At 47.1% G+C, this 15,725-nt stretch overlaps 1 protein-coding gene across 4 annotated transcripts in view; it reads left to right on the top strand.

Annotated features, from left to right (window-relative positions):
• Frmd5 (FERM domain containing 5) overlaps nt 1-15,725 on the top strand; it is a 345,009-nt gene that overhangs the window by 285,145 nt on the left and 44,139 nt on the right. For all 4 annotated transcript variants that reach the window (XM_005381412.2, XM_005381413.2, XM_005381414.2 and 1 more), the window contains exons 2-4: nt 7,954-8,058; nt 12,953-12,995; nt 13,201-13,279. In XM_005381412.2, the coding sequence (XP_005381469.1) occupies nt 7,954-8,058; nt 12,953-12,995; nt 13,201-13,279 (227 nt within the window). The remainder of the gene's footprint in view (nt 1-7,953; nt 8,059-12,952; nt 12,996-13,200; nt 13,280-15,725) is intronic.

The raw sequence follows: 15,725 nt of genomic DNA, 5'->3' as shown, positions 1-15,725 counted from the left end.
CCAGGAGACGAACTTACCTCTGGATTCTGTCTGCCATGGTGACAGGCTTTCAGGGAGGCCCCGCCACCCATGGTAGAAGCAGTGAGAATAGTTGTGTGGTCCTGGGATAGAGCGCCAGCAGCTGTGTGGGACTGAGTGACTGGGGGACTGGGGAATGACTGGAGAACCAAGGGCTCCATCCCTCTCCCCTTTACCGGCCAACACCCTGTTGTGTGTTCACTTGGGGATGTCAGGGGGAAGTCTCATAGTAATATTTTTTAATATTTATTTTATTTTATTTTTAATATTCATTTTAATATGTATTTAACATTTATTTTAATGTTTGTTTATATTTAATATTTATGTATAAATATTTTTAATATTTTAGTCTGATACTAATATTTTTAGAGATTGAGGCTCTGCACTAATTCATTAAAATATATTTTGTCAAATACTTCTTTCTTTTTATTCTACTCCAAGCTGAGGCATTGAAAGGTATAGTGGGGGTGCGATGTGCATTTCATCCTCTGTCTCACTCAACTCCTTCTGAAAGTGTGTCAAGCACGCTGCAGCGCTGCCCTTATCTCTGTGGCGTGAGCAGCAACCGCCAGGGGCCTGAGGGGTTACAATGACTGTGTATGTTGCTATTTTCTACTCTTCTTCTGACCTCGTCTGAGAGAAATAGCCCTGGGGTCTGAGAAGATGCAAATCTGTGCTTTGAAAGCCACCTGAGCATATTCCAACGCAGCAGCCATTGCTATACAGATAGGGACACTGCAGGATGAACTAGTGGCTACGATCCGCCCAAGTGTTCCTGTCCCGGGGAGTGGGGCTTCTGCTCCTGAGGGCATAGTCTCATTGCTGAGGCCTCGAAATGTTCAGATTCTTTTATCTTGAAGGAAAAAGAGCTCATGAGGCAGAGGATATTGGTAGGAAAAATTGAGAGGGTGTTTATGTCTATTGTGTCTCTTGTTTTGAGCTTCAAAGTCATCCTCTAGAGATAAGGAAAATGAAGCGGTGGCAGACCAGGGCCTTGCCTCCAAGTCTAGGGCTGGTCCTGAAGGCCTTAGCCTGTCCACAGCAGTTTCAGAGAACAGGAGCGACCTGAGAGGATTGTTGGAAAGGGGGCTGGACCAGGGTACAGAAATCCTGACCTCTTTAATTTATGGGATGTGCCGACTTCAGGGTCTGTCATGGTAGTATTGGCCAATAAATAATTTTTTTGTGAAGGGAGAACAATTAGGGGAATAGCTACAGGCTTATGTGAACCAATGAGCTCATCATATTTCTCCTGACCCTGGCCACCCAGACCTCTCCCTACATCCCCAGAAATTCCCAGATTTGCTAATAAATAACGTGAGAATTTGACCTTTGTGAAAAAAGAAAGAAAAGGCAATGAAATGAGTTGTAGTACTATCCTCAGGGTTGAGGGCAGGGGACGTTCACTTGCCCTCGAATTCTGGATTTTCTTTGCGAGTGATCTGAAGCAATATTGTTTGAGAAGCATAGATATAGGAGAGGCTGTGTGTGAGAGAGAGATAGTATGTACTTCACACAAAGTAGTGTGCTGTTTGCAAACAAGTCTGACTGAGTTTCCAAGAATTCTGCTTCCGTGACCTGACCAGTCCACTGAGACAATCTCACTGGCTGGAAAAACACAACGAAAATTTATTCAGTCAACAACAAGATACGGTGATGCTTCTAAGAGTTCCTTACTTGTAAAAGTGACCTCCCATGGTCCCATGGGAAAGATGGGCAAATTGTACCCTTTTCTTTATGCCTGGCACTATTTTTGTGTTTGGTTTGGTTTTTCTTTTCTTTTTCTTTCTGGAAATTCTGCTGGGTACAAGAACTCCACACAGGAATGAGCTGCCTTGACTCTAGAAGCATCAGTCAGTATTGCAGTAAGCCTGACCCTCTCATTAGCCTTGCTCTTACTCGGTCTTCAGCAGCAGATTTGAAGTTGTGCCCAAGAGGGTCTTCATTGCCCTTATCGGGTCTGTTTTGAGCCTTCTGTGCTGACAGGACACTTAACCCCACCCCCTAACATTGAATGTGGTTTCCCCTCCCCAGATGAAAATCCTCTGCCTGCCACACCATGTGGCGTGATCTAAGCCAATTCTGTGGCCTGAGGACTGCCAACAGCATACCGGTGGTATTGTGAGCGTCATCCCAGCTGTCCCAATGTACGTGTGGAATGGGGACTGTTGGGACCAAGAGTTGCCCCTATAGGTAGGGATACTGCAGGATGAACTAGTGGCCAAGATCCACTCAAGTGTTCCTGAGGGCATAGTCTCATTGCTGAGACCTCGAAATGTTCAGATTCTTTTATCTTGAAGGAAAAAGAGCTCATGAGGCCGCAGATGTTGGTAGGAAAAATTGAGAAGGTGTTTATGTCTATTGTGTCTCTTGTTTTGAGCTTCAAAGTCATCCTCTAGAGATAAGGAAAGTGAAGCGGTGGCAGACCAGGGCTTTGCATTTATTAAGGATTAGGTGAGAACGATGGCTAAGGAGCACAGAGCCTTTCTCTGAACTCTGATTTCCTTCCCTTCTGGGCGTGGTGGCTTTCCCAGGAGCCACATGGTTATTTTCCCCGGCAGCCTCGTGGTCCGACTGTGTGGATACCAAGTCCTGCTTTGTCCATCCTAGGCGGACTGCCGAGTTCTGAGGTGGCAGAGGGGCACACCTGGGCAGGAGTAAGCTAAGCTGTAGCCCACTGCCTGCGTGGCAGCCTGCTACCCGAGACAGGATGGCTGCAGGTGAGCACCTCTGTCTTTCTCCTGGAAGGAGTCTCCTGCTCTTCTCCCAGAGTGAGCCGGCTACTCCTCTAGCCACAGCCTCTGCAGTTTCTGGACAGACTTTGCCGGTTTCCTGGTTTCCGACTGAACAAGAAAAGTGGGCTTCTGGGCCAGGAGCACAGCAGGGGCTCCCTCCCTTCAAAGGAAATGCAAATGAGTGTGGAAGGTGCTGAGGTTAGGAAATCTGCGGCCCTGCTGTTAGCACTTTGTCCCTCACTCCCTTTCTGCTTCAGAAAGCTGGGCTGGGTGCAGTGGGCCACCACGAGGGCAAGATCCATACCCCGGTAATTGATTCACACTTTCCTTCTCGGCTCACCTATGCCATGGCCCTCAGAAGATGAGCTAATGTGTGTGCTCCTCTGTGAATTAAAGAGCTTTCGCTCAGCATCTGTCCTCAACCTGGCAGGCGTCAGCACACACATGCCCATAGAGGACACTGGCGAGGAACGTAAGGACGCCTTTGGCCCGAAAGAAAATTAAATAAAACTGTAAGCTGGAGTGGAGGCTGTAAAGCTGTCCCAGTCCTGGCGTCTGTTCCTCCAGGCCCTGCCGATCTTGAGGTGGCCTTCTACCCTGGACCCCCAGAGACCCACCTTCTGTGTTCCCTCCCTTTCACCACTGCCTTCTCAAAGAACCCCTGAAACCAAGGCCAGTTCCTATTACACAGCACAGGAATAGAATTTCCACTGGCCTGCAGTAGAAGTCGTAATCACTCTTGCCCTCCTGAAGCCTCACTCAGTTTGCACTTAAAATCTGTGAGCCTCACAGGAAGGCAGAATTGAGTACAGTGAAGTGGCGGAGGAGGGGGGCAGTTCTGCACTTTAGCTCCCCTCATCCGGAAGCACCAGGCCAGGGCCTAACTCCATCCGCAGTGGGTTAAAATGAAGTTTCTCTCCTACCCAACAGAGTTCATTAGGATGCAGAAAATGCAGTTAACCTTGAAGACTTGAGGTCACAGGCTCAGGCTCGCTTGTTCTTGCTGCCTCAGTCCCTTCACTAAAGAGGAGGCAGAAAAGAAAGGACAGAGCAGGTACTGCAGAGAGGAGCAGGAGCAGGAATCCTTCCAGCCTCATTGCAGAGTGATTCTAGGAGTCATGAATTATTTTGTGTGCCGTATAAAGAGAATAAAGGGTTTTGGTGACATGCACTACTACTTTCAATTATGTGTAGGTACTATTGTGATTCATTAAGCATAAATTTATTTTTAAGCGAGTGCTTAGTGAGTTACTTTGACCCAAAGATTCTCAAGTTTGGCCGCAGAGTGAGGACTGGATGCTCTGCTGAGGCTCACTTGTCCTGAAGATGAATGTTCTCGGGCTCGGAGCTCTGGCTTGGTGACTAAACAGCTCGAGCGCCCGTCAGTATAATCAAGGGCACAGTGCTCCCCACGTAGTAAGCAGCACAGACGTAGCGCCAGGTAACTGCAGGCAAAGCAAGAAGATGGAAGTTGGTGGGGTTTGCCATCCTTCCAAAAGAAGACTGGCTGCACAGAATATTCCAGAAAACCCTGGATGTAGTTGGCTAGGAGAAGACCTCCTAGAACATGGCTGCCATCTAGAAGTACCAAGAAACTCAAGAGGCCAGGAAGCTGTAGAATTCCTAAAACCTTGTCCCCACTAACATATTGATAATGGTCCAGTTGCCTGCAACTTCAACCAGAGGCCACCCCAACAGCCACAAGCATAAGAATCCAGGGAAGGATGGGCTACACCCTTCTGCGGAAAGGGTCTTCTCAGCTACGCCCTGAGTGGATTCTGCCTTTGTGTTTCTGCTAGGAAATTAACCTTCACGGGATTCTGCTGCCATCAGACTGATCTCTTTTCTTACCTCTCCCTTCATTCCCCTCACCCAGGCCCTAGTCTTGGAAGGTGCTTCTTTCCATGAGCCTACACAAGAGCGCTGTAGCTCAGAGCCATGGGTGTGCCAGTGATAAACAGGAATCTGAGCGAACTACGACTTCATGGTGGGCAATGATGCACCAGGTGCTAAGAAACAACCAGAGAAAACCCTTTTGATGGCTATTGGTGAAGGGTTATGCCCTTGTTTCCTAACATGTGCTAGAGAAAAGACATTCTTTATTTCAGTTTTCTTCCTATGAAGCAGAAAGCTCCGAAGTTAGATCTACTGAATTTAGAGTTCTACCAGCTAAGAGTTTGTGGCTGCATTTGAGATGCCACCCCGTGATAATGAGTTGTTTTTGTGGAAGGCAGGATTCTTACTTAAAATCCTTAAGATTTCCATGACATAAATTATAAATTAAAAAAAAAAAGATTTCCATGACAGAAGCACATTTTCCCCATGGCTGTCTCTATCCTGGGCTTCTGATAATGTGGTTGCTGCGTGTGTGGAAGCTTCTTCAGCCGTTAAAACTCAGGCTAACTGATCACAATGTAATAGCCAGCTTGGAGCAAAGTAAAATGTGTAGAGGAAAATAACCACAATACGCAACTGTCTCATGCTATTCCATTTCAGCTGCTCTGAGAGAAATAATAGCACAGGGCCTGCTGTGTGGGACAGAGTTGAACATATTCCCTCTACTCCTAGCGAACATTAAATATGAGTTTAAACTCTTCTGACTCTCTGAGGGTCAGTAAGGAAGTAGTTGACAGGCCCGGCCCAAAGAGACACTAGCTGATGGAGTCCTTTGACTGGTTTGTGGCCCACCGTCCAGAAGGCCCAGTGAGACTCCTAGTGTCTGTTGTGAGAGGAGGTTTTTCCAGCTGGAAGCCAAAGAGCAGGACATAGGGCCACTGCTTTGGGAGCACGTTATATGGGAAATGTGAGGCTACCAGGAGCGGGGAGGGACACTCAGACACTGCCTCAGTTGAGCTCCTCAGTTGAGCTGTCTACCGCCCATCCTGCAGCTTCTAAAAGAATAAGCTTCTTTCAACACTTGCTGAGAGACTTAGCATCCTGCCCTCGTCCTCCTTCAACAGTATATAGCAGTGATGATGACCTTTTAGAGCTTGCCCTAACACAAACAGCCCACTGCAACACATGTGCCATGGGTTTGCCACCACCGGTACAGGATGAGCCAACCAGAGGAAGAGATGAGATGTAAATCTTTAGTGAAGGTCTTAAAAATCTGCCCATTCTTGGAAGGCCAGGCCCTTCCATGATTACCCATGGTTTGGGGCCTTGGCATAGATGAGACCTTTGGAATTTGTAAGACAGCCTCAATTCGAACACAAAGTGAGGTGTGTCATCTGAGCCGAGCTGCATGGACCACTGCGGACAGGTCCAGAGATGGATGCTTCACAGGCTTCAAATGTTTGGAGAATTCCCCACAAGTCATTCTCCTCCCTGCTTATCCTAGGAAGCCAGACAGCTCTCTGAAGCAGAAGGTGTGGCTTGTAAACAGCCTGAAAGACGCATTGTGAAACCTTTCCAACCTCTACCTTAATCTGTTGATTCAAGAATTTATTGAAGAAGTAAACATTGAGTACCCACCTGCACCAGGCGTGTGCTAAGTTCTGGGGAGGGATCATTCCCTCACAGAAATCAATCCTGAAAAGTAAACAAGTAATTACGAAGTGTTGTAAGTGCTGTGAAGGACGTAAAGCCACAGAAGTGCTGCAGAAAGACCCTTCTGCGGAGGGGCGGTGGGCCGAGGCCCCAGGGGTAGGAGTGCCTGGGAGAGCTACAGGAAGAGCATCTGGGTGAGAGAATGTGAATTCACAGAGATAAAGGAGTTGTGGTGTGTCTGGGACCAAAAAGCAGGGGCCAGAATGCAGTGAGGAGGAGCATTTAGATGAGTTCAGAGAGAAGGCAGAAGCCAGGCTATGCGGGGTGTTACCAGCCGTGTCTGGAGTTCGGACTTTATTCTGACAGCAGTGGGAAGGCATGATGGTTAAGCTGAAGTGAGGAGGGTAATTAAAGGTCACTGTGTGTTCACTGCCACATTGTTTGCAATAAATTAGAAACATTTTGCCAGCGCTGAACTGGGTAAAATAACTTCCGGTTCACCTCAGTGTTGTGTAGCAGGTAAAATCTCGAAGGCCCTAGGTCTAGGGATGTAGCTCAGTGGTAGAACATTTTCCTCTTATGGGTGAGCCCTGGGTTCCCTCCTCAGCAAAGCAAAAAAAAAAAAAACAACAACAACAAACTGAGGCACATTTATATGTACTAAGTATAAGGGAAAAAAGAAACAGGATGGGTGTGATCCTCATTGCTGAAAGAAAAATTACAAATTTTTAAAATTTCTGTTAATATGTGTTTGCAGTACATAATGAGTACATTCATCATGAAAGCTGGTACATGTACATAACACACCTTAATTCTCTTTTTAGAAACAATGTATGTGTAGTCTTGCCTGTGTATAAAATGGATGCGCAGGAAGCTGGCAGCAGATTGCTTCTGAGGAGAGGAACTGGGACCACAGGGAGACTAGAATAGAAGGGAGACTGGCTCTCACTGTGCATGCTTTGGTGCACTGGGATAGCTTACAGTGGGTCTGTATTACTCACCCAGCAAAGACGTTATATCTAAATTGTAATCACGCTTGTTGCCGCATGGAGAACGGACTGAGGAGGATAAGAACAGGAGCAGAGAACTCACGGCAAGGACTCACTGGCAGTGGTCCGTTTGAAAGGTGCTGGTGGCCTGACCTGTGGAGTTGGTGATGGGAATGAAAAACGTGAACAAATCCAAGATTGTGTGTGTGCGTGTGTGTTTTACCGGGGATTATACCCGGTGCCTTTAACCTATAGCTCCCCTGGGTTTTTTTGGTTTTTTTTTTTTTTTTGAGAGACAGAGTCTCACCAGGTCCCTAAGCTGCCCACAGTGGACCCAAATTTGGCACTAAGGCGTGTGCCACCATACCTAGCAAGAGTGTGTGTGTTAGGGGAAAGCTCACTGGATATGCTGTGATTACTACTATATTCCACACGGACATTCCCTTGTCCCACTGGTTTAAGAAAGGTTTGTACCTTAGAGATTGGATCTGACTTAGCGGACTCAACTCTGAATTCCCTGACATATCTGTGGGTTGCTGGGCTCTTTCCAGCTAAAAGCCTCAGAAGGCGGAGTATGTCTGATGTGTCACAATACAGGGGACACAGTTATGGGCATGTGCCCCCTTCACCCCCACAGCTATAAACAATCTCTAATGATCACAAAAACAAAATCACAGTGAGAAAGACCGCCAGTTTCTCAATGGAGCTTGCTTTCTTTGCAGAGAGATGCCAAGGGCCAGTACCTGTTTGACCTTCTTTGCCACCACCTGAACCTTCTTGAGAAAGACTACTTTGGCATACGCTTCGTGGACCCAGATAAGCAGCGGGTAAGTCAAAAGTCAAAGCACTAAGGGAGTCCAGGCTTAGTCAATAAGCCTGAAGCCTTGAACCGTCATATTCCCAGTTAACCTCAGGAGTCAGGCACCAGCCAGACCGTGTAGTTCAGTGTCATCACTATGAATCTCAGCACTAGACACTTTAGCTACAGCTCACACAGAGACAACTGCCCTGTTAAGGATGTAGAAATGGCAGCCTAGGGGCTGGGGATTTAGCTCAGCGGCAAAAGCGCCTGCCTGGCAAGCGCAAGGTCGTGAGTTCGGTTCCCGGTACCGGAGAAAAACAAAAAAAAAAAAAAAAGAAATGGCAGCCTAGGGAGCACAAGGGATTTGCCCAAAGTTGGAGTTGTAGGCTTAAGAGAGAGGCTACCACTGGGTCTTGAACCCAGAGTATAAGGCGAGCCTCTCCTGCCGCCTTTCTAGTGAAGGAGCTTAGTTAACCTCATTGTTCCAGGAACTGAGGTGCCACCCCTATCTCAGCAGAACAGAGGAAGCCACACTGACACAGGCCCTTCAGCACCCTGCAAATCCTGTGATTCTTACGCTGCTCTACACAACAGACAGGAACAAGTCCACATTGTCCGTTCCCTGCTTCATCTCAGCTCTGCCTCCCCGTCGGCTCCTCCGTGCCCTGGCCCACCCAGGCGGACAGCTCTCCAACACACGGGCCTTCTTCCTTCTCAGCACCTTCACTTCTGTAGTTCTCTTGCCTGGAACTCGCTTTTCTGTCTCACTTGGCACTGCACACCTTTCTGGCGAGCTCCTTTTCACGTTTAAGGTCTTACCTGAAGCATTTACCTCCTTCAGGAATCTTCCCTCATCTTACTCTGTAGTAGGGGCCCGCCTCTGCAACTCCCATGTCTCTGATACGCTGCCCTGGTACTTCTCCTACCACGCTGTGCCCCCCTGTGCTCCCCGCCAAGCGGTAAGTTCCACAAGGGTGTGGACTCGGTCTCATTCAGCGCCATCTCCCACGTAACTAGCACAGGACCCAGCATGTAGCTGATGTTCAATAAGCATTTGCGAAGGAATAAATGACTAAGTTAGTGGTTTATAGTGCCTTATTTCTCACTTCCTTCTGACTGGCTTGCAGACACCTGCAGATTCTGTAATTTTAGTTCATTCTCCCTTTTCAGTCTGTGACTTTGGGATCTCCCTTGAAGCAGGAAATTTGCAGATGCATTCAGGGCACTGTGACTCAGTTCTCTATACCTCTGCTTGCTCATCTGCCACTCTCTGGAAGTCTTAGCATCATGTACTCTAGTGGTCCTTCCTTTCCCAGGTTCAGGGTTTTCCTGAAAGCCCCAAACATGTCTCTGTTGTCACTGGGGCCTTTGGGCCTAGAGGGCTCAGCGTTGTAGCACGGCCTGGCGTCACAGGTGTGCCCCTTACCATGTCAGAGTGAAGAGCTGCTTATCCTACAGTGCTCTGACCCACTTGGCATTCCAGGGCCATCTAGGCCTGTGTACCAAACAGTGAGCTTTAGGAGAGATTCCAAAGGACCATATCCTTTTCCTTGGACTAGCCCTCCCCGCTACTTTCCATGGACATATTTGTTTCTCCTAGCCCAGCAGAGCTTTGAGCAGCATCAGTGCTTCGGAAATAGTAATCTCTTTAGAAAGCCTCCACTCTATTGACATAATCTGCTGTAGCAGTCAGTGCTTACTAGAGAAACAGATCTAATACAAGATATACAAATTCATAAGAATTTACAAGACTGACTGACAGTGGCCTCCCACAGAGTCAGATGTGGAGGAGCGCAAAAAGTCTTTCTGCGCACTGGGGACCCAAAGGATCCAGTCGAAGGCCTGGAGCTCAGTGCAGTGTCCCATGTGAGTCTGTATGCGGAGGCCGAAAGGTCTGCGATGGGAGGCCGAAGAGTCTGTGCTGTAGGCTGAAGGGTTTGCACTGGAAGCCAGGAGATGCCCTCCCAGGTGAAGGTGAAGACTGGAGCTCCTTTGAAGAAACAGAAACAAGCTTTCCTTCTTCATTTCCCTTTTGTACCATTCTGGCAACAGCCCTCGCTAGGGTGGGTCTTCCACATCCAGGACTATGCTGAGCCAGTTTAGTCGGGTGTTTCTTACTGATGTTGCCACAGTAACTATCACATCTACTTAGGTCTGAACCTCAGTTCAAGGCCACAGCTACTTTCATACCAGAAAGCTCTATATCCTCCCCTGCTCTAGGTGCCCATTCCCTATAAAATAGGGGGAGGTGGTTTCACAAAGGGAATGTGGATGTCTCCTCTGAACTTTCCTTACCAAGATTACCCCAAGATCTTCTCATCTCCAGAGGTGGCAGTGTATGAGGAAAAAAAGTTAAGCGTGTCCTGTTGACTAATTTTTAGTTCATTCAGACTGTGTGTGAGAATAAGAACACCTGTGAGAGTGATAAAGGTTAAAAGGAAAAGGAGCTAGAGGGAGAAAGACTTGAGTAAGAGGAAAAATAGACATTTGTGGAGTGCCTGCTGTGTGGCATGCTCTGCAGGGAGCACAGGCCAGCCTCCTCGGGCTGCTGTCTATTGTCTGGCCTAAGCTAAGAGCTTCACGTATGTTCTTCATGTAACCCTTAAGACCAACAAGATGAATATCCATAGTTATAATAGCCATCTCCAAGTGAGTAAACAAAGTTTCAGCCAAGTTAGTTAGCTTGCCTAACCAAGGTAAATGTCAGAACCATTCTTACGCTGGTCCTGACTCCAGAGTCTGTCTGGTTTCGAACATTGCATGCTAAAGTCACACCTGATAGCCTCAGAGCTGAGGCTTGAGATACTGTTGGAGGTTTGTAGGGAAATGGAGCTGTAAAGAGCTGTCCTACAGCCACTGATCCATGGCGTTGATAGAGGAGGTGAGCTCCCCATTTCCCCTCCTCCCCTGGGCTCTGAGTGGGAACCCAGCATTGCATCCATCTGCACATCGCACTTGCTCTGCAGGTGCCTTCAAATGTCTGGGACTCTCCCAGAGAAGCTGCTATAACCCCTCCTCAGTTCTGACTCAGACCTGGGCCTCTCCTCCTTCCAGCCTTCCCTTCTGCCCTTTCAAGTTCCCACAGTCTAAAGGTTGTGCCCCCTTGGCCCATTCACCCAAATATAGGAAGAAACCGTTCGCCCCATGTTAGCAGTTTGCTAGAGATTCTAGGGTCCAGACTTTACCAGAGAGCTGCAAACAGAAACTGTGGCAATCACTGTGTTCTTGGATCCGCTCAAGACTTCTCTCCTAGACCCTTAAAATGCTTTGGACAAACTGATAGCTTTCCGCTTCCTAATCTACTCCAGCTTCCGTCCTTTCTCAAACTCTCACTAACGTACAAACTAGTCTTCTCTCCAGCTGTTGCCGAGGAGAGGGTTTTTGTTTGTTGCTGTTGTTGCTCACCACCACCTACCCTGTGCTGATAATGCATCACACACTCATTCCTCTAATTTCTATCTTTCTCTGTTTATTTCTTTTAATCTATCCGCCTAAAGGCCAGGGGCGTTGTGTTTACTGTGTCCCTGACACTTGTAAAGTCCCCCTCTCTGTACGCAGTTCCGGAATGCTCAGAACAGCCAGCCTCCTCCACCTTCGCAGGCACAGCCTGGATCCCAGGCCGTTTCTGTGCAATTGCATCTCTTGCCTTTTGCTTCTCTGGGAAGTGAAGCCGCGGTGGGCCGTGTAATGTGAGAAGGACCTCTTAGCCACACTGAGTGGCTATAATGAGTTGCCAGCCTCGTGGGAACTTAGATCGGAGGAAGCCAGAGAGCAGACTGTCAGCCCAGATTATCCATGTGGAGCTGACGGAAGAACTGGCTCTTAGTGGGTCCATTAGCTGCATGACCCATGGTCCAGCCCAGAAGGTGAGAGCTGGGAACTGAGGGAAGCCAGGATGCTATCTGCATGGGCTTGGCTGCTTTCCTGCCAGGGGAGGCGTCTGCCCAGACATTACATGAAGTAGAAGTACCAGGAAAGAGGGCGGTGTGGACCAGGTCCCTTTATCCACTGACGTCCCCATGTTGCAGGCACTGGTGACTCTGGTGAATCAGAGAGTTTTAGGGCTTTAAGCAATCAAAGCTCAATAGTAACAGTTTAGCTCTCTGTAGACTGGCAGTTACCTGCTTCATGTAAAAGCAACAGACATCAATAATGAGTTTTATAAAGACCCATGGTAGAACCGAGAGACAGACATAGAATGATCTCATTGCTTCCTTACCCCAAACATAAGTGCCATGGGGGAAATATATTATTATTATGTTCTGCCTCTAAAAATCCAAGGGGAATAGGAACTATCCTACCCATTGGTTGTAGTTAATGATCTAATGAAACTTAGACTTCAAACATCACTTGTATGCCCAGGAATCCAAAGTGTTCTCTAACATAAGAGTTGGAAATCTGTGTTAAAAATGGAAATATGCACCAGCTATCTCTGCCTTGTCTCCATTTATGTAGTTTTTCTTAATACATTCTAAAGTTGCTACGGATGGCCTCTATCCCACTTCTTTGAAAAAAAAAAAAAAATTGGCAAGTAACACGATACACACCACTCAATCTCAGCATTTCCCTGCTTGTGTCTGGAGGGTCTTGGTCCCTACACATCTGTGCAGACATTCGTGCCTATTGGCGTGCCAGATCCGTGGCTCAGAACTCTGGCACCCTGCTTTAGGAGATAGCATTTCCAGGGAAGCCCAGAAATGGCATCTGAAGCTGGAACAGTTCCCCTCTTCACAGCTGACTCTACAGGAAACTTACTTCAGAAAATCATGCCACTCTTTACTCTCTAAATCTATATTGCACAAATTTTCAAGTTGTTTCTACCCTAGGCTACAATCTGCTTAGTTATTTAAATTGGATAAAACAAGTTACATTTGACGTTGCTTCTCATTATGGTTTTCATGGCCCGCGTTCTGTTTCAGCATTGGTTGGAGTTTACAAAGTCTGTGGTGAAGCAACTGAGATGTAAGTATTCTCTGCGAAGAATGACGCTTCCCCGCTAGGGTGAGTGGGACGAAACTTCCCTAAGTACAAAGTCTTGGCCTACATATGCGATGCTCCACTGTTCTGAGTGGGCCCCAAGCCTGGGGGGATTTTCTTCTGGTGGTTGGGAGGCCCAGTTATCCTCTAGGAGAGGTCTCCCCTGATGGGTATCGCTTTTTCTCTGCAGCGCAGCCTCCATTCACCATGTGCTTTCGTGTGAAATTTTACCCAGTAGACCCTGCTGCACTGAAAGAAGAAATCACCAGGTGAGGCTGAAACATACTGCCCCCAGGGCCCCCTGGAGAACAGGAAAAGGGGATTGTAACCTCTTAGATCCTCTGCGTTGGAAGCGCCTGTTTTAGCGAGGAACTCTCTAAACTAGCCTGCCTCCTCTGTTTGTCATATCCATGTGCTTCCTTTGCTCACCCCTCAGTGGAACAACGGGGGCATCATGTGCTTCCTTCCTCCAAGTCTGCATATTTCATGTCTATCTGCTCACTCTCTGAGGGACCGACAGTAACTAATTAATCAAAAACCATTTTTCTCTCACCTGATATATGGCTGCTGCTTTTTTAGAGAGGGCTGTGTTGCTGCTTACTTGGGGGACTGAAAATAGACCTCAGTGACCTAGTGGAGGTACCTAAGAAATGCTGAGGGGTGACAGGCTAGGAAATACTGAGAAGTCTAAATCCAAATGGACAAACTCTGGTGTACTGTTGGAGCAGGTCTGTGATAAATTCTAAGTTGCCGGGATCTGTGTGCTCTGTAAGGGCAGGCAGCCGTGTGGAAGAATCCCGTGTGGCTCAGCGCCCCTCAAGGATGAGAAAGAGCCTCTGTGCCCACGGCCATCCTTCAGGGGAGTCAGTGAACAGGAGCTTCAGGGCTCTCCTGGGGTTTTACATCGGAGCCACATTCACACTGACAGCCTCACTTGGTAGATGCAGCAGCTCTGTGTGACTGGATCCCTTTTCTGGCATAAGCAAGATGTTGATGTGACCTTGCAGTAGGCAGGGCCGTGGATGAAGAGCTGAGACCAGGGAGGCCTAGAGGCAGCACTCCCAGCTCTGAACACCCTTCCAACCTCAGAGGTGGCACAGATGGGAATGAGGCTGTCGTGTGGACTGTTTGTCATCCTGTAAGACTTTGAGATCTGGATCCTGAATTGCTTGCTTAGGAAAATCCCAAAGGAAGAAGAGAAGAAAGAAGGATAAAAGAATATGGGATTTCCATTTCCATTCTGAAGAGCGTGTCACTGGCTTTATACCAGGTGAAAAGAACAGAAGTTTCTCTGAAGGAAACCAGGAGATGCAAGAGGGCAACAAACAGGAGTGAGCAGTGTAAAAAGGCAGAGAAGAAGGAAAAGGGCTTTTTGTCATGGGCTCCAGTGTCAGTTGAAGGCAGTCTTCCTCCGCAGTGTCAGGAAGATCAGGAAGGTTGTTTACTGCGGATGTTCAGTGCAGCGCACACCCACCTACGCTGAAGCACCAAGGACAGTGTGTAGCTAGACCCAACCTCATGGTCCGTACTAGACGGGACTACAAAAGTAAGTGCAGAGCCTTGGCATTACCTTGTAGCAGACAGGGCCACAGCCAGATCTCCCACTTTGCATCTGAAAACCCATCCATAGTAGTGAAGGCCCTCTAGCTTCAGGCAGGCGCATGGGGGCAGACCCACCTTAGAGTTGTTCTGGGGGGGTTTGTTTTGGTTTGGTTTGGGCCCAGTTTATTTATTTGGTTTTTTTATTGGTACATTTTTGATTTACATAAAGAGGATATTCATCATAGGGAATTCATACCTGTACATGATATATCTTGCTTCTTCTTTTTTTCCCATTCCCCTCCCCTCCTTTCAACCCCTTTCCCTATTTACTAAAGCTTTGTTTCCATTTTTTCCGTTTATTCTTTTTTTCTTGCCCTTTCTTTCCTTTTCCACTACCCCCTCCCTTATTCCCTTTCACATTTGAACATTTTCTTCCCATTACCCAATATCTATTATACCTTGGTTGCCCAGAATTGCCTTTGCTATTCTTTATCTATTCTGGGTCCAAATGAATTTTAGGATTGTTTTTTCTAGTTCTGTGAGACATACTGTTGATATTTTGATATCACATTAAATTTGTATAGCAATTTTGGATGTATGGCCATTTTCATTATATTGGTGCTTGCTACCCAAGAACATGGGATATCTTTCCATTTTCTGATATCCTCTTTGATCTCCTTTGTGTGTGTATGTGGAGACAGGGTCTCACTATGTAGTTCAGGCTGGCTTTAAACTCACTACATAATGAAGGCTATCCTTAAAAATCACAGTAACCCTCCTGCTGTTTTGGTCCTTATTTACACTTTTGGTTTCTCATACCAGAGAAAATCTGGTATTTGAACATGTGTGTTGGGTTTATTTCACTCAGGAATATGGTCTCAAGGTGCATCCATTTAGTCTAGTCCTTTATCTGAGGAACCATTGCCAAAAATTTGTTCCTGCACTGTGGGTTCTTTCTTCACTCTGTTGGTAGTTTCTTTTACTACACAAAAGCTTTTTAATAAGATGAGACCCTGGTTGTTAATTTTTTGTGCTATTTCCTGTGCAAGCAGGGTTTAATTCATGAAGTCTTTGCCTATTGCTATGTCTTCAAGAGTTCTGCCTGTTCTATCTTCCAGCAGATTTAGTCTTTCTATTTTAATATTGGATCTTTGATCCATTTCAATTTTAGTT

This window comes from Chinchilla lanigera, unplaced genomic scaffold, assembly GCF_000276665.1.
Source record: "Chinchilla lanigera isolate Chin_1 unplaced genomic scaffold, ChiLan1.0 scaffold00015, whole genome shotgun sequence".
In the NCBI taxonomy this organism is placed as follows: Eukaryota; Metazoa; Chordata; class Mammalia; order Rodentia; family Chinchillidae; genus Chinchilla; species Chinchilla lanigera.
Note: the sequence above shows the minus strand (reverse complement) of the source record. Positions and strands in the feature narration are given on the sequence as shown.